General features: G+C 42.9%; 1 protein-coding gene across 1 annotated transcript; it reads right to left on the bottom strand.

Annotated features, from left to right (window-relative positions):
• Nucleotides 1-11,897: 11,897 nt before the first annotated feature.
• On the bottom strand, nt 11,898-22,352 carry LOC135971433 (NBPF family member NBPF6-like protein). Its single transcript, XM_065546827.1, has 5 exons — nt 22,149-22,352; nt 19,774-19,876; nt 16,878-17,113; nt 12,854-12,905; nt 11,898-11,943 (listed from the first exon to the last, which is right to left on the bottom strand). The coding sequence occupies exons 1-5, from the start codon at nt 22,324-22,326 to the stop codon at nt 11,898-11,900; spliced, it is 615 nt and encodes a 204-aa protein (XP_065402899.1). The 5' UTR covers nt 22,327-22,352.
• Between the last annotated feature and the right edge of the window lie 496 nt (nt 22,353-22,848).

Genomic DNA, 22,848 nt, shown 5'->3' on the forward strand with positions numbered 1-22,848 from the left:
TCCCCCTCAAAGGCCCAATTTCTGTCCAAATGGTCACATATTCGGGACACATGCTCACTCCTGGGACCAGGATCTTGGCCCAGGGATGAAAAGAGACCTTGTTGGCATTCCAGGTCCCTCAAATTAAGAAGCCTTTTTGAGAACAGCTGGATTCTGCTGGGTTTGGATTCCCAGGTTTGGGCTCATAGCAAAGCCATTCTATGAACCTCCAAAAGGGAGTGGTCACAAGCCTTTGAATTGGAGTGGAACCTGTCAACTGGCTTTTTTTTTTTTTTTCTTTTGAGACGGAGTCTCTCTCTGTTTCCCAGGCAGGAGTGCAGTGGCGCGATCTCGGCTCACTGTAAGCTCCGCCTCCTGGGTTCACACCGTTCTCCTGCCTCAGTCTCTCCTGCAGCTGGGACTACAGGAGACCGCCACCACACCTGGCTAATTTTTTTGCATTTTTAGTAGAGAAGGGGTTTCACCGTGTTAACCAGGATGGTCTGGATCTCCTGACCTCGTGATCCGCCCATCTCAGGGTCCCAAAGTGCTGGGATTACAGGCGTGAGCCACCGCGCCCGGCCTCAACAGGCATTCTTAATCTTAAAAGAAAAGCTAGGGACAGTCCCTGCTTTGGGACTCTCACACTTAGAAAAACCTTTCACCCTCTGTGTGGATGGAAAACAAGGGACTGCTTTGGATGTTCTAACTCGAAGACTCAGGAATTACCTTGGACTAGTGGCTTATTTCTCTAAACAGCTAGACTAGGTGGCACCTGGGTGACCAGGAAGCTTGAGATCTGTGGCTACCATCACTCTGTTGGTAGAGGAAGCCAGTAAGTTTAACTTGGGACAATTAGATGCCGTACCAACCCCCGCCCCACACCACCCCATGAAGTACAGTACAGAGGGTCTTAGAAGCAAAAGTACACCATGGCTACCAGGGGGCCAGTTACTGAAATGTCAGGCCCTTCTGCTTGACACCCCAGATGTTACCCTTAAAGTATGCTGATTTTTAAACCCTGCTACTCTGTTGCTGGACCTCATGTCCCAAGAAACAGATCCTCAACTCATCGACACCTGTGTGGAAACCATGGAAGAGATCTACTCTAGAAGGCCCAACCTTGAAGACAAGCCCTTGTCTAACACCAATGTTGAGAGATTTAGATGGAAATAGCTTTATTCATGAAGAAGTAAGAGAGGAAGGTTAGCCAACAAGAAGTCATTGAGGCCAAGTGTTTACCTTCTCAGACTTCTGCTCAAAAAGCAGAATTAACTGCTCTAATTAGGGCCTTCCAACTATGAAAAGACTTAAGGCTGGGTGTGGTGGCCTGTAATCTCAGTACATTGGGAGGCCAAGGTGGGTGGATCACCTGAGGTCAGGAGTTCGAGATCAGCCTGGCCAACATGGCGAAACCCCATCACTACTAAAAATACAAAAATTAGCCGGGTGTGGTGGTGGGCACCTGTAATCCCAGCTACTCAGGTGGCTGGGGCATAAGAATTGCTTGAACCTGAGAGGCAGAGTTTGCAGTGAGCTGAGATCATGCCACTGCACTCCAGCCTGGGAGACAGAGCAAGATTATTCCAAAAAAAAGAAAAAAAAAATCAAGAATCAGTGTGTTACTGACTCTAAATATGGGTTTCCGGTGCTTCATGCTCTTGCAGCCATAGGGAAGGAAAGGGCACTATCAAGAGCCAAGCGATCCCCCATACAACTTTACTCAGATCTTGGAACTTTTAGATGCCGTCCAACTTCCAAAGAAATAGCAAGTATTCACAGCAGGGGACACCAGAAGGGAGACACTTTTATGATTAGAGGAAAGTCCCTGGTGGAAAGAGCAGCTAAGGCCACAGCTAAGGAAACCCTGGTATTTCAGGCTGCTGCGCTACTACCAGGTACTCCATCCATGTCAGTGGCACCATACTATACCCCTAAGGACATTAAAGGAACTGAGTAAAAGGCTTCCAGTGAGACCTCTCTGGATGGTTGCTAGAATATAACAAACTCTATTCCTGAGGCTGAGAAATGGGACATAATTAAACGTTTTCATGATTCCTTACATTTGGGACAGGATTCTCCATTCAAATTAGTTTCCTAAATATTCTTAGGGGAGGGACTGTTCCAAACTATAAAAAGGGTTACCATTCAGGAAGCCACCCCATACCCTGATTCCTGCTTAAACCTGTACAACACCAAGGAACATACCATGGTGAAGACTGGCAGACAGATTTAACCCAGATGCCACCTTACAGGGGACGACAATATTTGCTAGTATTTATAGACACTTTCACCGGGTGGATAGAAGCTTTCCCCACAAGGACAGGAAAAGTATTGGAAGTGTCTAAATTCTTACTTAAAGAAATCATCCCAAGATTTGGATTACCAAAAGGTTTGCAAGGTGATAACTGACCTCCCTTCCCAGCTAAGGTGACCCAGTGAGGTAATGCCTCAGCCTTAGGCATTACCTATCTTCACTCCTCATGGAGATCTCAATCTTCAGATAACATAGAAAGCCAATCATGACATTAGCAAAACTCTTTCAGGGGACCTCAGAGGCCTGAGTTTCTCTGCTACTTATAGCCCTTTTGCATGTGAGGATGGCTCCAAAGGGAACTTTAAAGCTTAGTCCATTTGAAATGACTTATGGAAGGCCCTTTTTAACTTTAGACCTTCTGTTTGATGAAGAGACACATAGATTATCACTTAGGCCAGATTCAAAAGGCCCTTCAACCATATGGAAATGAAATGTAACCTCCTCCCACAAGGATAAGGATTAACTCCCCCATTTGACCTGGAGAATTAGTCAAACTTCAAAGTTAAATTTTTCTTTTTTTTTTTTTTTTTTGGGATGTTGTCTTGCTCTGTCACCCAGGCTGGAGTGTAATGGCTCTATCTCAGCTCACTGCAACCTCTGCCTTCTGGGTTCAAGCAATCCTCCTGCCTCAGCCTCCCGAGTAGCTGGGATTACAGGCATGCACCACCATGCCCGGTTGGTTTTTTTTTTTTTTTTTTTTTTTTTTTGTATTTTTAGTAGAGACGAGGTTTCACCATGTTGGCCAGGCTGGTCTTAAACTCCTGACCTCGTGATCTGCCTGCCTCGGCCTCCCAAAGTGCTGGGATTACAGGCATGCGCCACCGTGCCCAGTCTCAAGGATTCTTATGAGTCTCACAGATGCCAGAGGAAGATGCCATGACCTACACTTGCAAACTCCCAGAAGACTTAAAGCTATTGTTTTGCAAATGCACAGATAAGTATTAATAACATGATGCTGTGGATGAGCATGAAAGTTTTTCTCTTACTCCTAATTACGATGTTTTCTATCTTACCACTTTGCCCTGCTGATGGAATTCAATAAATGAATCTCTACCAGCAGGCACTTGGTTTTTACCCTTCCTAGGACCTTTAACAGATATCTTGTTATTACTAATCTTTGGTCCTTGCTTGTTTAACCTCCTTGTAAAGTTTGTGTCTTCTAGATTACAATAATTCCATGTAAAGATGATGCTGGCACAAGGCTTCCAACCCATCCCGTATTCTGACCCAGAAAATAAAGACATCCTGCCTTTGGGCCTTTTAGAACAGGTATCCAGAGAGTTTACTTCTCCAATGCTAGGCAGGGTCTGTGCCCATAACATCAGCAGGAAGCAGTTACAGAAGATGAACCTCCACCCTTCTGCAAGCCCCTTAAGATTAAGGAGGAGTATAGAATCTCTGATGGGGAAATGAGGTGGGAGACCAGTAGGACTTATTATCCAGTCACAACCCCATTGAACAGAGCAGGATCTGGTCAAAACAGGGCGCAGTGAAGAAACCTCTGGAACCAGCAGATGATGATGAAAGTGACCTCTAGTTGCCCTCACTGCTTATGAGCATAAAGACACTACCACTGGGACATGGCCAGTTTACAAATGTCATAGCAACACACCTTGGCAATGACCTGAAAGTTACTTTATATGGTTCTGGAAACTCCCTGCCCCTTTTCCAGAAAGTTCTGAATAACCTACCTCTTCATTGGCATGTAATTAAAAGTGGGTCTAAATACAACTAACTAGCAGCCCACAGGCACCAACTCTGGACACATTGCCTGTGGATTAGCCCTGCTCTGCAAGAAGCAGCACCAGTTCAATAAAAGTTGCTTTCTCTCGCCAGCGACTTGCCCTTGAATTCTTTCCTTGGCAAAGCCACGGAAACTGCAGTCTGGAAGAATTTTCCCAGGTTATGAACCAGTTTTGGGGCTCGCCTGCCCTGCGTCACTACCACTGTTTCCTTGGGTTTCCCAGGAATGTACATGTGTGACACTGCTGCCCTGCTTATAGATCTGTTTCCTTGCAAGGAAACAGGAATATCTTGCCTGCGGCTTCCAGAGTTGGAGATACATGCAGTTTCACTACTGAGTGCTAACATTTAATTTTGGAATCAAGTGATGCATTCAGACTGGTTGCTATCATTTTGTGGTATACATGTAATGAACACATTCGTGACTGAGTTTCCTGCTTTTAGCTGGAGCAAGAAAGTTTTATAATTGTGATTTGTACAAAAAAAATCATAGGCAAGAGAATGTGTGTAAAATAAACTTTACTGTCAGAGGTTTCTAAACGCTCATCCTTCAAGGAAAACGGACATACGTTGAAGAGTTGATAAACAGTCTACAGCAGTGTTATTCTAAATCTGATTCCAAGTCCTTGCCATTTTCCTCCAGCTGCTGTTGACTCCAGTTACATATAGGTTGGGGGAAAGGGGATTATCTATGAATCTAGGTATCACTGTCTCTTGGGCAGTTATCACATTTGCAGGCTGAAGGGATGAGATTTCTACAATCTAACTATCCATTTGGAGTACAAATCTGGAGTGGCTGTAAAATTTGGTTCTCAGAGATGGAGCTTTCAGATTTCAATTGTTCTGTTCTTTCAGTTTTTCTCATCATCTAGGGAACTGTTTTTGACTAAGCTTTGTTAAAAGTAGAGAAGAGCTTTTCATAGTTCCAACATTAGTTGTTACCTGAAATAAACAAAAACACACAGACACACAACTAAACGATAGTGTTTGGTGAGGTTTGCTGATACCTAACTGAGACTGGAGTGAGAGCTAAGTGGTGATACAGGCCAGGTGCAAACTGAGTGCGGCTAAGTGGATAATCTCTGGTAGTGAAGATAATCTCTCTCCTAGAAGAAGATAGTAATAATAGATTGAAAAGAAAGTCTCCTGAAATGAACTAGCTGGCCTGTGGTGTAGGACACAGGACCCCAGCCACCTTATGATTCTAAAAGCCTTGCTCAAGGCCACTGCAGATGAGTTAGCTAGGTCTCTACCACCTCCTCAGTAATAATTGACTCTCCATAATACTCCTGTGGAGAGAAATAAAGTTCTTTCACACCTACCAGGAAGGGATTTGCTTAGCCTCAAATGTGCACATTCAGAAATAGCTTGTCATCAGAAAGAGAGGACAGTTTGCAGAGAAATAACCCTCCTAAGTCCACATTCTATTCCTTTTAAATAAGAGAGTGGTGCCAAGGGAAGAGCCCTAGAATGTGAAAGCCAGCAGGGTGCTCAGATACCACCCAAGTACAGTTCCATCTTTGACCATAAGGAGACAATGGTGTCAAGAGGCTCAGGCCATGTGATCTGTGGGTGAAAAACCTGGGATGACAATCGAGGCTTCAAACCTCTTCCACTCCATCACAGAGTTTAGGAGCAGTTAGAAGGAAGTCTTCAATCTGGAGAACACTAACAGGCTCTAGAGATTATTGGTTCATGGTGGCTGGGACAGAAATAAGGATTCACAGAAAGATGTTTATAGTAAATGTTCTTTTACAGTAAATCTTATTTTGGGATTTTGCTTGATAAAAAGGCTGAGCAAAAGTAAACAACTTGTGTTTGTTTGTTTGTTTCTTTTTTTTTTTTTTTTTTTTTTGAGGCAGTTTCACTCTTGTTGCTCAGGTTGGAGTGTAACGGTGCAATCTCAGCTCACCACAACCTCCACCCCCCAGGTTCAAGCGATTCTCCTGCCTCAGCCTACCAAGTAGCTATGATTACAGGCATGCACAAGCATGCCCAGCTAATTTTTTTTTTTTTTTTTTTGCATTTTTAGTAGAGACGGGGTTCCTCCATGTTGGTCAGGCTGGCCTCAAACTCCCGACCTCAGGTGATCCTCCCAAAGTGCTGGGATTACAGGCGCAAGCCACCACACCCGGCCAAAAGTAAAAATTTTCTAATTGCAATTCTGAACCACTTATGAGTTGTGAAATCAATATAGTGGACGGCATACTACTACAGGCTTTATTTAAATACTAGGTAGGGTGGATTACACATAGTAAAAGATTTTCAAAAAACTGATCACAAAGAATTGTGTATTTCTCGCTGCATCTTGTGGTCAGAAAAGTTTGAGAAACTGCTCTACATAGGCAAATTATAGGTTCAATCTATCTGTCTACCTCTTTTTCCCTTCTCTTTTTTCCATGCTATGCAAACAAGACCATGGAGAGAGGAAGGCAAATTCCATCAATGGGTGGTGTTAAGCCTTTTCTATGAGGTAGTTGTACATTTGGGACACCTCTATGCTGGTGACTTGAGATTCTAGTAGATAGATGGTCCTTTTCATCTCTAGCCACATGTTAAAATTACTTGGGAACTTTTCAGTACTACTAGTGGTTTCTACCCACCTGGAAGCATTTAAATCAGAATCTCTGTGTAGAGTCCAGGCACTTGTGTTAGTTAAAACCTCACCAGGCTTTATAATATGACAGAATGGTTTAAAGCTACTGAGTAGACCCACCTATTTCCCACCATTCTGTTTCTCTTTCATCATAGGCTTCTTTCCCATGAGAAAGTGAAGACGTCAGTCTGTCTTTTCACAGTCTCAAGTAAATCGCTATCTTTTCTCAATTGGCCTTCCAAGGCAAAGATTTCTTTCCATTTATCTATCTGAATTTTTACTAAGTTGTCCTATGGATTCCCTTTTCTCAAAGCTAATTCACCACAAAGGCACTGATCAAGTCAAGGAGCTGGGCTTTCATACACCTGCACCTGTCAATCATGGGTAAATACTTTGCAGGCGGGGTTGCTGGGTGCTGTGGGATTGACATAAACTCCCAGATATTGCCAGCTGTGAGCCTCAGGCAAGCTTGTGACTAAGTGACTCCAGTAGTCTGAGGACAGTCCTTAGAAGGGTCTTTGGAAGCAAAAGCAAACATAGGCATGAGAGGTTGAAAAACAAAAAAAGAAATCCCATCTGGTCTTGGCTTATACCTAACAGAACTTGTGCAAGAATGGATACTAAGGTGGGTATTGTACACAGTAGAGCTTAGTAAATACCAAGTCTGGAGTTTAAGGGATAGGCTGAAGAGATTTTGCAGGTTTGTAAACATTTTTGCCAATTTGAACATACTTTTGTTTACGTTTGGTTTTTCTCCTCAGTGGTAAGAGCTAGGCACAGAAAGGTAGCTAGGATATTATGATTTAAATCAATAAATTTGTATTTTGCCAAGGACCAAGATGAACTATGACTATTTCAATTTTTTAGTACTTTATTTTCATCAGTTTGAAAATTAGGACTTTTGCTCCTTTTTTGGCTTATGACATCTTTTTGGTTTTCACACTTTCTCAAAGACCAGTAACTTAGAATCTAAATTATGATTGCTTATTGTTTCAGTACTCTAAGGGAAAGTTGATTTAATCTTGACAAAATGTATTCAGTTAAAATAATTGTTCTCTTACATTTTTTTCTTTTTTTTTTTTTTTGAGATGGAGTCTTGCTTTGTCACCCAGGCTAGAGTGCGGTGGCACAATCTTGGCTCACTGCAACCTCCGCCCTGGGTTCAAATGATTCTCCTGCCTCAGCCTCCCAAGTAGTTGGGACTACAGGCGCGTGCCACCATGCCCAGCTAATTTTTGTATTTTTAGTAGAGACCGGATTTCACCATGTTGTTCTCTTAAATATTTTCACCTTTTAAGTTTGTCCTTCTCTTCTCCAATTTGCAATAGTGGAGTGTGGCTTGTACCTAAATAGTGTATTTCTTAGAGCTACTTATTCCTGGAGGCTGGCAGTCTGGGGGCCTGGAGGGGGTGCATCTAGAAAGCAGCCGTCTCTAAGTTGAGAATAACTATGAGAATCGTGGGTTATAAGGCTTTGAGCAGCTATGGCCTCCCCGTCCTCTTTTGTTTCTAAGTGGGGTGTGACAAGAGAAGGGACCCATCTGAGAGTAACTTCATATTGTGGCCTTTCACCACTTACCTCTGGAAATTTGATTCAGGCAAGCCGGGGGAGTCTCCGGTATTCTTCTCTGAGAACTCTATTTTCATTATACAGCTGGACAACGGAATCTATGATCTGCCTGTAGAGGTTAGAGTTGCATCCTGTTCCAGGAAATAATTACAGTTTAGGCAAGTTATACACGTTTGCTTAAGAGAATGCTTTCTGCACATTTCATGTTCTTCCTCTCTATCTTAGCCTAGGGAGAAAACCGTGGGGACTCAGGGCTGGAATTTTAGTGTGATGGGGCAGAAGCTAAATTTTCACATGATTCTGAACAAATGCCAGCACATCACATGTATTATCATGTCCAATGGCTGAAATATGAAGGAGGCTTTCCTGAAATAGTTGCTGCTTTGGTATGGGAAGGGACCTGGTTACTGTTCTTCTGGCCCAGCATGATGTTGTGAAATGATGGCCTCTGTGTGAGAGCAATCGAAGAGGAGGGGGTTGGAGAGAACCACCTTGGGGTGGTAGAATGAAGAGTAACCAAGACATAAGGGAAGCTGATGAGGATGGCAGCAGAGGAGACTCTCATTCTGCTACATGAGGTGCTCAGAAACCTGGGTTCTAGTGAATGCCAATCACATAAGAAGCAGAGAGACAGCAGGCGGTGTACAGAAGCAGAGAGAAGACAGCAGACAGCCTGGGAATCACAAGAATGATTTTAGAGGTAGACACCTCTAACATGGAGGCAATTCTTTAAGCCTATTTATTCACCTATAAATAGGAATGATAGTAGCTGCCCTACCTCTCTAGCTGGGACATTTGTAATGAATAAGTGAAGTAAAGTATGTCAAAGTGCTTGAAATCTACAAAACTCTGCCCCAGTCACAGGCCTTTAGAACAGTACATATTGGCCGGGCGCGGTGGCTCATGCCTGTAATCCCAGCACTTTGGGAGGCCGAGACGGGCAGATCACAAGGTCAGGAGATCGAGACCATCCTGGCTAACATGGTGAAACCCCGTCTCTACTAAAAATACAAAAAACTAGCCGGGCGAGGTGGCGGGCGCCTGTAGTCCCAGCTACTCGGGAGGCTGAGGCAGGAGAATGGCGTAAACCCGGGAGGCGGAGCTTGCAGTGAGCTGAGATCCGGCCACTGCACTCCAGCCTGGGCCACAGAGCGAGACTCCGTCTCAAAAAAAAAAAAAAAAAAAAAAAAAAAAAGAACAATACATATTGCCAGAAGCAGATCACTTGGGCCTCTCCTACCATTTTCTTCATCAAAGCTGCTGAGATAACGTTCCAGCTTTTCTCGCAGGCAGTTGTTGATGAAAAGGGTTTCCTTCAGGTGCTGCCGCTGGCTCTGGATCTCATCTTCTGCAGCCGTTCCACCAGGACATGGAATGAGATGGGAAATGAAGAATGCCGATCACTGAAGGGGTAGTCAGGGGCCTCTCATCAAGATCCCTGCCCTTCACCATGCTTTTGCCAACTTCATCTTCTCATCAGGGAACATAAGGGAACTTTCTTTAAGAGCTTTTAAGGTTTCAAACAAAGCATGGCCAAGTGCTAAGCAGACTCCACAGGGATGCCTCCCACATGGAGATATGGGAAGTATAAGGCAGGTTGACAGGAGGTGGGAAAACACTGAAGGTCTCTGAGCAGGGCTTTTCTAGCACTAGGAAAGGTGTGACCACCTCCTTGAGATGACTTATAGGTACTAGGGAACATCTTCCTCTCTACAAAATATCTCTCCTGAACATCTTTATTTTGTTGTTGTTTTTTGACAGAGTCTCATTCTGTCACCCAGGCTGGAGTGCAGAGGCACCATCTTGGCTAACTACAACCTCCGTCTCCCAGGTTCAAAGGATCCTCATGCCTCAGCCTCCCGAGTGGCTGAGACTACAGGCATGCACCACTATGCTTGGCTAAGTTTTGCATTTTTAGTAGAGACAGGGTTTCACCATGTTGGCCAGGCTGGTCTCGAACTCCTGACCTCAAGTGATCCACCCACCTAGGCCTCCCAAAGTGCTGGGATTATAGGTGTGAGCCACCGTGCCCGGCCCTGAATATCTTTAACAGATGGTAATGACCCTCCTCTGCACCTTATTGTGAAATTATAAAGAGAAATAAGGATACCTTTGTCAGAGGATGGTATGAGTAATAAAAGCCACATACTTATACCCATCCCTGACAAAATGACAAGCCTAATATGGTTTATATTACTATGAAAGCTCAGTGAGTGAATTAATATGGTCTCTTTCTATTGTGTAGAAGAGTATATTATAGTCCCCTAACAATCCAAACTTTTGCCCCCAAAGTAAAGTCAAACATTCAAGTAAGGGAGAGGAGACATAGGTCAAGGTTTTAATCTATACACACACCAGTGAGGCACCAACCCAAAGGGCTCTTATATACCTAGAGAAGTTCCAATGGCTAGCGTGGAGTCATTCTGGGAAGAGGGCATGCTGGTGGCATTGCTGTTAGATTCAGCCTTTTCTCCAGCAGATAGCCTCGTTGTTTATTTAGATTGAATTACAACATTGAGACTAAACTAACAGAGATCGTAAAAATACCTTGGTGCTGCACAAAGATTGAGAATCCGGGCTATTCACCAAAGGGTTGCCAAGATCAAAGTCTTGTCTTTATGGAAGTCCCCTGATATTCTAGTAGTCAGATGGAACCTTAGGGGAAAGCAAGCACCTGAGGGGAGATGGAGACTGGAGCTTGAAATTATAATTGTACCTCCAAACATATGGACAAGCCTGCCAACATTCTTGGGATGGCTAGAATAGCTTGGGAAAACTGTTCAGGAACTATAATCATCAAGAATATTTCAGGAAGCCTGGGCACGGTGGCTCACGTCTGTAATCCCAGCATTTTGGGAGGCAGGGGTGGGTGAATTGCTTGACCTCAGGAGTTTGAGGCCAGCCTGGGCCACAAGGCAAGACCCTGTCTCTACCAAATAGGCAAAAATATAGCCGGGAGTAGTGGCATCATCTGTGGTCTCAGCTACTCAGGAGGCTGAAGTGGGAGGGTCATTTGACCCTGGGCTGTAGGTTGTGGTGAGCTGAGATCATGCCACTGCACTCTAGCCTGGGTGACAGAACAAGGGACCCTGTCTCAAAAAATTTATATATTTCAGGAAAGATAAGATGTCCCGTTTTAAAGAAGGAGATCTGTTAAACGGATTTGTACATGTGCTGCAGTAGTGGCAGAGAGTCTGCCATAATCTCTTCACTCTCTCCATTCTGGCCTGCTTTGAGTATACCAGCTTGCAGATGCCAGTCCGGGCCAGAGGGACTGAGGTGAGGACAGGAACAGAACAAATTACCTGACCCACACTAGGGACCTGTACTTGAGACTTGAAACCAGAGCTGTGTTCAGCCTAATCACTTTTTTAAAGTGAATCTTCAGGGCCTGCCTGCAGAGAAAAACATCTCTCAGTTTAGACAGAGCTGTTGAGCATGTAGAATGTAGGAGCTACTGAGAGATTAATGGAGCTTTATTTTTCTTATCAAAGGAGCACTCACTGGCTAAATCCAGAGAAGAGGGGTTTTCCTGTGCATCAGAGAGGAAGGCATTGCTGCTGGGAAGCTGGTGGGAGTCATGGCGGCTGGAATGAATCAAATACTGTTCATCTAGTGAGTCCTCCAGGACTTCATCCATTTCTTCCTCCTGGGCCTCCCTCCTGAGCCTGGTGGAGTAGGCAAGACAAGGGATCAAACCAAGGCAGCCTGGAACCACAGCTTCATAGCTAGTTCTGATCTGAAGCTCATGGAAGAGGCACCAAGAGGACCTCTTGGTCCATCATATCAAAGAGGGACCATCATATCAAAGAGGAAGTATACAATCCACTTTTGACTGGGAGTATAGTGAGTCGAGAGTTAGTATAGAAGTGAAAACAGCAAGTGATCAGTGCATTGACCTCATAACACACAGATAAGGCAGCAGACTCAACAACTACTCTAAAATACACTCAGGGCACACAGGACACAGAGAGCCATACTATTGGCTTCAAAATGCTGTGTTCAGATTTTATTTAATATGATGTGGAGTGATCCATTGAATACTGGCTCTTGAGACAACGTAACATCCCAGGGCTTTTGCATATTTTAGACCCCTAGCTCTAAATACTTGCTATGGTTTCAATTTATTTTTCAAGGTAATTTTCTGGCTATAAAATATCTGCCAACATAATTCAGGACAACCGTGCAGAAACCAGATAGGCATCTCCCTTTGGTTTGCAACCATATAGGATTTAAAGATACAGAAACCAGGGATCCCTGGTTAGTTTACTTTTTGGTAAGACTGACTAGTTAACTAAGTGTGAGAAATTACTAGGAAATAGGAACCAATACAAGAACTGCAAAGAGAGCAGAGAACCGTTTTTAAAAGGACACATTGTATAATCAGTCAACAAAAAAAGGAACACTCAGCAGTGTCTGCTTTTTCCAGATCTGGGACCTTTAACCTCTTGAGCCCTTGCTTCTGGAACCCTCTCTAGATTTGAGTCCTCGCTTCTGGAATCCTCTCTAGATTTGAGCCCTTGCTTCTGGAATCCTCTCTAGATTTGAGTCCTTGCTTCTGGAATCCTCTCTAGATTTGAGTCCTTGCTTCTGGAATCCTCTCTAGATTTGGTCAGTCTATTATCAGCCCCTTCATCATTCGGAGTTACCTGGGAACCAGTAGCTTTTGCCTGTCTTCATTTTTCTTACCATTGTGATTTTCTGCAAACCAAAATTAAAAGAGCTGGTCAGAAATTAAGCAGGTCTCAATTCACACATTGCACACATGGGGCCTGTATGATCAGGGACATAACACTTTACATGTGTGTTCAGAATGCTCTGCGAGAATTTTTGCAGGAGGCCTCAGGTTGTGTCTTTAGAGAAGTGGCCTGGCGGGCTTGCTTGGGCCCACTGGACAGGGTGTTCCTGATGTGGTGAATCATCACCATGACATCAGCTGCCTGAAGCAGAGCAAAAGTCTTTTGTTCCCCAGCTCAAAGAATACTTGCCTGGCTGCCCTTTGGACTTCTCCAGTTGTAACCTTCCTTCCTGCCACAGGCTGGTTGCCAGACCATGACTGTCCCATTGCTACTCACACACAGAACCTGCTCCAGTCTTGGAGAGGACAAATAGCCCTCTCCTACTTCTACTCCAAAACCAGAGGACTGCCCAGGTGCCTTGAAGTCTGTCCCTGTTGTGCTTCCTCAGATGTTCTTGGGGGTAATTCTTGGTTTTTTTTTTTTCTTCTCAGTTTGTTAGTGAGAATTGGGGGTGATTCTATGAAAAAATTCCAGTATAAATCAAGTTTTCTAACATCAGCTTCTACTATATCCAGTGCCTAAACTAACCCCAAAAGATTTGGCCAATTTATTGGGACCTGAAAATAAATGAATAAATAAATAACCCTGAAAGAGAAATACACTCGTGAACATTAAGACACTACTTCAACCGATCTGTACAGCAGCCGTGGAATTATGATTTGACCCACTTTACAAATGAGGAAACAGAAATTCAAGAAGGATCAATCACTTGCACAAAGTTAGTAAATACAGCGCTGAGGCTAGAGCCTAGGTAATTCTGATTCTTAGCTCAGGGGTCTTCCCATTCTAACAGGCTGCCTTCTGTCATACTGTTCTTTCTGACCACAAAGATTGAATGGAGACTTCAGCTTCTGGCCAAGTTGGAGTAATAGGGACCGGATTTGTCCTCCACCTTAAACAACTAAGAAACTGGAAAAGGTATTTTAAACTCTAGCTTCAACATTGGATATAGTGCAGTACAGTACAGTGATCCCTGAGAGAGAGAAAATAAAAGAGGTGAGCCCTATGACTGCTCCAGTTTCCTGCCTGAGATTGTCAACTGCAGAGCAGGGAGGGAGGACCCAGGCAGAGCCTGGTAGTAAGTTTGAAGAAGTCAGGGTGGCTAGACATCACAGGACAGACTAGAGAATAGATTGCTGCACAGACAGAATGCCTTGGATATCTGTCTTCAATCTTCAGCTAAGTACTGATTAGTACATGTATTTGAGGAAATTATGCAAAGCAGGGGAAAGAACTTCTCAAAAGGAATAATCTCTGTAGCTCACACAGAGCTTGCAACACTTGGTGTTTCCATCAACTACAGTGAAAATCCCTTTTAATAGAGGGAGCATTGGTTAGAATAGGGGTCCCCAACCCCCAGCACTGGTTCATGGCCTGTTAGGAACGGGACCGCACAGCAGAAGGTGAGCAGCCAGCCAGAAAGCATTACAGCCTGAGTTCTACCTCCTGGCAGATCAGCGTTGGCATTAGATTAGCATTGGAGCACAAGCCCTATTGTGAACTGTACATGCCAGGGATCTAGGTTGCACGCTCCTTATGAGACTCTAACTAGTGCCTGATGATCTGAGGTGGAACAGTTTCCTACTGAAACCACCCAACTCCCAACCCCTACCATCCCACCCCCACCTTGTCTGTGGAAAAATTGTCTTTCATGCAACCAGTCCCTGGTGCCAAATCTGTGGGAAATCACTGGCTTAGAACCTTCAAAAGAGTGTTGCCCCCAATGTAAACTGTGGACTTTGTGTGATAATGACACATTAATGTAAGTTCATCAACTGTAACAAATGTACCATTCTGGGGAGAGATGTTGATAGCCTAAGAAGCCATGCATGTGTGGAGGCAGGGAGTATATGGGACCTTTTTGTACTTCCCGCTCAATTTTGCTGTGAATCTGAAACTACTCTAAAAAATAAGGTCTATTTTTTTAAAGGCATATTGCCTCCATAGTGGGAAAAAAGTAGCCGTTGACTAATAGCTGTGCTTATCCTGCCTAAAAAATTTAAACAGCCGGCTTGAAAAGACGCAAATTGTTTTTAAGTAACTTTATTGTATACTAAAACAAAGTCAAAAGAATTTTAACACAAAATGCAAAAAATCCAGCATTCAATAGGTTACAATTTGCAATGTCTAACACCAAATCAAATAGTGTTAGGAATGCAGAGAGACAGAAAACCATAATCCATGATGAGAAGGGAAAAAAAATCAGTCTACTTAAATTGACTTAGAAAGGACACATCAGGTGAGAATTAAAAAACAATAGAAAGGACACAGATGACAGAATCTGTAGACAAGGACATTGAAAACAAATATAACTATATTCCTTGTATTAAAGAAGCTAGGCCAGGTGTGGTGACTCATGCTTGTAATACCAGCACTTTGTGAGGTCAAGGTGGGTGTGTCACCTGAGGTCAGGAGTTTGAGACCAGCCTGGCCAATGTGGTAAAACCACATGTCTATAAAAATTACAAAAATTAGCTGGGCATGAAGGCAAGTGCCTATAATCCCAGCTACTCAGGAGGCTGAGGCATAGGAATCACTTGAGCCAAAATCTCACCACTGCACTTCAGCCTGGGCAACAGAGCGAGACTCTGTCTCAAAAAATAGAATAAAATAAAATAAAGAAGATAGAGGAAAATATGAAATGATGAGGAGTTACATAGAAGAGTTTAAAAAAGACATAAATAAAATTTAGATGAAAAATAAAGTCTGAGATGAAAATACACTGGACAGGATTAGTGGCAGATTAGATGCTGCTGAGGAAAGATTAATCAATTCCAAGACATGGAAATAGAAAGAAATAGAGAAAAAAAAGATACAACAAAAAATGAACAGACTATTAGTCAACTGTGGTAAAATTTCAAAGCAGCTAATACAAATATAACTGGAGTCTTTGAAGGAGAGAATAGAGAGAAAGAATATATATTATATATATTTGATATATATATGCTATATATATTGTATATGCCATATATAAGACATATACGTCATTATTATTCAAATTTGATCAGAACTATAAACATGTAGATGCAAAAAACTAAATAAAGTAAAACAATACATAAAAGATAAAACTATACAAGGTCTTATCATAATCAAACTGCTTAACACCAGTGATAAATAGAAAATCTCAAGAGTAGCCAGTGAAAAATGACATATTATGTACAGAGGAGCAAAAATAAGAATTATGGTAGACTTCTTGTTGGGAACAATGTAAGCCAGAAGACAGTGGAATATCACTTTTCAAACACTTTTTAAAAACAAAAACTGTCAACTAGAATCCTACACCCAGTGAAAATATCTTCCAGAAATGAAGGTGAGTTCTTATGCTCATCAAGATGAAGTAATCCACTATACTCTATCCCTCTTACTGATTGAAACTAAGAACTCTCAGGTCAGGCACAGTGGCTCACACCTGTAATCCCAGCACTTTAGAAGGCCAAAGCAGGTGGATCACTTGAGCTCAGTAGTTCAAGACCAGCCTGGGCAACATGGAGAAACACTGCCTCTACAAAATATACAAAAATTAGCCAGGCGTGGTGGTACACACTTGTAGTCCCAGCTACTTGTGAGGCTGAGGTGGGAGGACTGCTTGAGCCCAGGAGGCACAGATCACAGTCAGCCAAGATCGTGTCACTGAACTCCAGCTTGAGTAAGAGAGCAAGACTCTGTCTCAAAATAAAAAACAAAACTAAGAACTCTTGAAAGAACATTAAAAGTGATTACCTGAGTGCTCTAAAGAGAAAACAATAGAATGCAGATTAAGGACCATAGTCAAAACTAGAATAAAATATACAATGGAAATAACTTTGCATTTTTTCTCCCCTCTTTGGGGCACTTGGGAGGAGCTAAGGGTCTTCAGAGCCTGTAGCCAACTTACCTGTGGCCAGTTTTCTGACAAGGATCTCTGTCAGCTGACTTCCTTGTACCATTTGCTCACAGAATCTCTGTCTCTGGTAGTAGGCAATGCCGGTGTTCCTGAGAAGGCCCTCAAAAGACTTGACTGTGTTCTTCACATGCTGGGTGAAAAGGTAGCAGACACCTCTCCCTTCCTGTATCTTCTGTCGTAAGTGGGTCAGTTCTTTAGCCTGAGCCTGAATTAAGGGATCATGTATCCTAAGGTGGGAGAGAGGAGTAAAATGTAAGAGGGAATGTAGTGAATAATAGGTTATAGAAGTTTCAGAGGAGAGATTTCTTAGAATCCCTGTAAGGAACTCCCAAGTTGAATTCTTTTTTTTATTTTTATTTTTTGAGACAATCTCACTCTGTCGCCCAGGCTGGAGTGCTGTGACGCAATCTTGACTCACTGCAACCTCTACCCCTGCCTCCACCTCCCAAGTTAGAGCAATTCTCTTGGCTCAGCCTTCCAAGAAGCTGGGACTACAGGTGCCCATCGCTACGTCAGGAAAATTTATATATTTTTTGTAGTGATGGGGTTTTGTCATGTTGGCCAAGCTCATCTCGAACTCCTGACCTCAAGTGATCCATGCACCTTGGCCTCCCAAAGTGCTGGGACTACAGGCATGAGCCACCGCACCCGGCCCAAGATCAATTCTTGTACAAGTTGTGTGACTTGCCTGTGGCAGAAGGAATGAAGAAACAGCCTTGGGTTCTGGGTTTGTCTGTTATTTTACTAACTTTGCATTAAAAAGATGCCCCATGGGTTCCCCACTTCAGTCCAAGTACATTTTCATATGATATACATCAAGCATTATGCAGTAGTTGGCAAAAAAAAAAAAAAAAAAAAGAACCAGAAAAAAAGCAAGCCAGGATCAAAAGTGTTGGGCAGGTATCTCTGGTATGAATTGAAAATTAAAAAGAAAAATCAGTGAAAAAGTCAAGAAGGGCAGTATTCTTTTGAATGACATGAAGATAGGCCATAATCAGTAAGAAGGCTATTAAAACGAAAGTTCTGGCCAGGTGCAGTGCCTCATGCCTGTAATACCAGCACACTGGGAGGCCAAGGCGGCAGTTCACCTGAGGTCAGGAGTTTTGAGACCAGCCTGGTCAACATGGTGAAACCCCATCTCTACTAAAAATACAAAAATTAGCCGGCCTGGTGGTGTGCGCCTGTACTCTCAGCTCCTTGGGAGGCTGACGTAGGAGGATCGCTTGAACCTGGGAGGTGGAGGTTGCAGGGAGCTAAGATCATACCACTGCACTCTAGCCTGGGCAACAAGGTAAGACTCCATCTAAAAAAAAGAAAAAAAGTAAAGTTCTGAGTAGTAATTTCATTATTCTATGTTGGATTTCATTGTTTTCTAATTATTGTTTAAATATTTCTCATGGTGATATGGTTTGGCTCTGTGTCCCCACCCAAGTCTTATGTTGGATTGTAATCCCCTGTGATGGGGGAGAGAGCTGCTGGAAGGTAACTGGATCATGAGGGCGGATTTCCCCCTTGCTGTTCTCGTGATAGTGAATGAGTTCTCATGAGGTCTGGTGGTTTGAAAGTGCAGCACCTCGCTCTTTGCTCTCTCTCTCTCTCTCTCTCTCCCGTTCTGGCCATGTGAAGCAGGCCTGCTTCTCCTTTGACTTCCACAATGATTGTAAGTTTCCTGAGGCCTGCCCAGAAGCAGAAGCCTGTACAGTCCACAGAACCCTGAGCCGATTAAACCTCTTTCCTTTATAAATCACCCAGTCTCAGATACATGTTTATAACAGTGTGAGAATGGACTAATACACGTGGGTTCAAATGTGGAGTGTGAGCTCTTTGAGTCTAAGGACAGTGCCACCTATGACCCAACTTACGGCACCCGGTAGTATGTACACATACGAGTAGTTATTCAGTTAATGTTTAGAACCATGTAGTCCCAGAGCTGGACTGAACATTTACAGTCATCTACCCCATCTAATGCTCGAGTTTTCTCCCTGTTATTCTTCTAAGTAGTTATCCGCAGGTCCTCTTTCAAACTCTATTCCTTAGAATTACTAGAAAGTGTCAGGGGAAGTAAAGACGCATACTGGGGTGAAGCAGGGGCTCCAGACCTGTCCCCCCTTCAATCAAATCTCTCTGCTTTGGTGAGTTTTACACATTTGAGCTTCTATGATTTCATTTCAACAAAGCATTAAAAGAAGTGTCGAATGCTACAATCTACCTTATGTCTGAAACCCTCTAAGGATAGTCAATGCTGGTCCTGAGCAAATAATTCATTTTCCGCATAACAGCTGCTCAATCATCTATCTATCCAATAGCCCTAGCAGTAAATACTCCACCTAGTGTAACACTTTTAAAAAAAGTTTGGAGGAGAAACATTCTTATCATGAAAGGCACTTTGGAAAGTTTGAAAATATCTCTTACAGAAAATGTTAATGACAATCACCACATCTATAAATGGGAACAAATATAATAATTACAGAAAATAGTTGTTCAGAGTTTTATATGTGTTAGAGATGGTTCTAACTACTTGCAATTGTGCATTTAATCTTCATAACCCTCTAAGGTAGATACTGTCAGTATTTCCATTTTATAAATGAGGTAGCCTAGGTTGATGACATGCAGAAAAGTGAAGTAAATTTGACCAAGGACACACAGATAGAAGCCACATTGCTATTATGCCAACACAGGCAGCTGTCTCCATTTTACTAATATGCTATTTAACAGAAAACCCTAGACACCTAACTGGACCATAGCCTCACTGTGTCTTAGTCTAGTTCTGTGCCTGCCTCATACATTTCTGCCCTTCTCCATGCACAAATTTTCTCTTTGTTCTACCAGCCTGGGCTGCCCCACTTCAAACAGTATTTGTACACTTCCCACAGAGGTACCTCCTTACCGGAGCCTTGCAGCTGGCCTCGGCAATTCGGCCAGCTCCCTCTCCTGAAACTGCAGCTCCTCCTCCAGCACAGATTTTATAAGGTCTTTGCATTCTTCACAGTCTGAGAAAAGACAGACATGCCTGCATCATGGAAGGCTGGACGTGCTGCTGTGGTCACTGCCTGCAGGGCAGGAGGCAGGGTCTATCTCAAGGATAAAAGTATCCCCAGTACCAGGCTTTATACTGGGATTTCCATATCTTTATTCCTCAGTCTCTCAACTACTCCCCATTTTAGAGATGAGGAAGAAAAGCCCACAGGCCGATAAAGTAACATGACAAGATGATTCAACTGAAAAGAGACAGTTAGAATTAACATTCCCTGAGGTTTGACTCCAAATCTCTCTTTTTATTTTATTTTATTTTATTTTTTTTCTCTCTTTTAGATGGAATCTCACTTTGTTGTCCAGGCTGGAGTGTAATGGCACAATCTCGGCTCACTGCAACCTGTGACTCCTGGGTTATTCTACTGTCTCAGCCTCCCAAGTACCTGTGATTACAAGTGTGCACCACCACACCCAGCTAGTTTTTGTATTTTCAGTAGAGGCAGAGCTTCACCATGCTGCCCAGGCTGGTCTCAAACTCCTGACCTCAAATGATCCACCCACCTTGGCTTCCCAAATTGCTGGGATTACAGTAAGTGTGCCAATGCGCCCGGCCATGACTTCAAATCTTAAGGCCAATTTACCAAGCCTTACAGCCTCTTAAGTAAAACATGAACATGAGGGCATGAAATAATGACTTCCTGTGTGTTTGGGAGGATACTAAGAACTATAGGACTGATGATTCTCCTGTTTCAAGAGTTTCAATAATCCCAAAATATTTCAAAGATTTAAACATTTATCTGTATACAACTGTGTAAAACTGCATATGGAGGAGAACGATCCAAATGATATATGCCCAAATGCTAATAGGTGGTAGGTGGTGTTTTAAAGGGAGAACCAACACATAGTGTTTGTCATGGTACTGTTGCAGTAGGTTTTTAAGAATTATCATCATGTGATCATCACCACTATCCAAAGAGGTAGTTAGTACCCTATTACCATTACAGATGAGGAAACTGAGGCACGGTGATGATAAGTTAGATTTGAACCCAGGAAATTTGGCCCTAGGGAATATGCTCTTTAATCACTGCGCAATAATACCTTTATACTAATGTCTTAGGTAATGTCTTTCTTCTTCTCTAGCTTGAGAAAATTTTGTCCTACAATTATAGGACATGAAGTTGTTGTTTTGTTTTTTTTTTAAACTAGTTTTTCCACACACCAAAGCTCATCTTTTCCCTTCTTTAGTAAGTGGGCTTTTGGCTTTACTTTTCTATGACAGTAAGTTAGACAGCAACTTTTAGCCACCCCCCACCCCCACGCAATGATTTATTTTAAAATAATTGTGGAAATTGGAAAGCAAACTCAATTTCAATGTTAACCAGAATCCTCTTCTAATATCCCTGTTCCTCTCATGCCCTTGTTCCCATGTTTCCTTGTCATTACAGCTTCTCTCTTCCCCGAATATTAGTAACAGGTTTGGGATTTTACAGCGGATTTACAAATGTGAGAGCTGACTGTGGAGAGGAAAGGGTCAGCCCCTAACCTGGCCTGGCCTTCTACTGAGAACGGCGGTCTGCTCCACTTGGCCTTGTTCTCATTTTGGCCATATGTCTCATAGCTCTGATCCTGGACGTCCACCTGCAGTTGTTTGCTGTCTGTAAAGCTGATACTCAGAGAGAGACAGAAAGGGTGTTACAAAGTCTCTGATTTTCTGAAAATACCCTCAATCTAACCAGAGCATGAGGAATGGCTTATTTGAACTTCTGTGGGAAGAGAATCTTGATCCAGGTATCATAAAGACTTTTCTCCATGTCTGCTACTGAAGTTCGCATCTCCACATATCTATGACTCAGTTGAGAGTAAGTAGTTTTTAGTTCCTTCAAGGAAGATAGGGTATATACTATTACCTCTTTCACCCCTGGCACAGTGCTTTGCAAATGGGTGTTCTTTAAAAAGTTTTAATTGAATCCTGAGCTGTTTTAACCAACAGTGATATTACATGTTTGTAGAAGCTGATACTCATTGCTGAGAAGGGAAAGACAGTTTCATGCCTAAACCAAGGTTTTAGTCTCTATTCCTCACTACACTTGCTCTGTAAACTTTACACCTTTGTGCCTCAGTTTTTCTGTTCTTGGCAAATTGAGAGTAAAATGCCCACTTCTACCTTTTTGGGAGGGTAGTTAGGATAAAATTAATTGTGATAGAGAATAAAGTCTGCAGTGTTTCATTTCACAGAGGAAAATGGACAATCATTTATCACTTTTGTGACCTTGCCCCTGTGGGACCTACTGTATTTCTGCAGGTGATTGGCCAGGGAGTAGGCAGTAGCTTTGGATGTCAGGAATTTCTCTGTGAGGTCTCGGAAGTTCTGTTTGCATTTTTCCAGTTCAGAGCGCAAGTACTGATTGGTTTCTAGGATGCTCGTTTCTGCCCTTGGACCAGAACAAGTGGTGGGAGATACGGCCATGCTGAAGCTTGTGGAGGAAGTGGAATCGGAGCCTAGGGAGAATAAACCCAAACAAATAATACATTAAAAACAAATGCATGGATTATGGTAATGGTTGCACTACTTGGGTAAATTACTAAAACTTATTGAACTGTACAATTATGATGAGTAAATTTCATAGTATGTAAATTACACCTCAATAAAGTTTCTTTACATTAAACAAAGATTTAAATGAGTCAAAAGAAAGCAGATCTGATTCATTACTTACTTTTGGGATAAACTTTATCAGCATCCCACAACTCTAAGAATCCTCAGCCACAAAAACAAGGCACAAGGTGCCCGAGCTTAGAGTCTAAGGTACTGTCTGTGGTTCAGGCTCTGATAGGAATGCCAAAGGTAAGACCTAGTGCCAGGTAACAGTCTGGAGTCACAATAACAGAATTAGAAGGTGGGGGTGTCATGGAATGTTAGGATATCTGCCTTCCAGGTCTAGGCCATATGGAAACACAAGGTCTCTTCTGAAGGACACCACCAATGGAGACA

This window comes from Macaca fascicularis, chromosome 1, assembly GCF_037993035.2.
Source record: "Macaca fascicularis isolate 582-1 chromosome 1, T2T-MFA8v1.1".
NCBI classification, from domain to species: domain Eukaryota; kingdom Metazoa; phylum Chordata; class Mammalia; order Primates; family Cercopithecidae; genus Macaca; species Macaca fascicularis.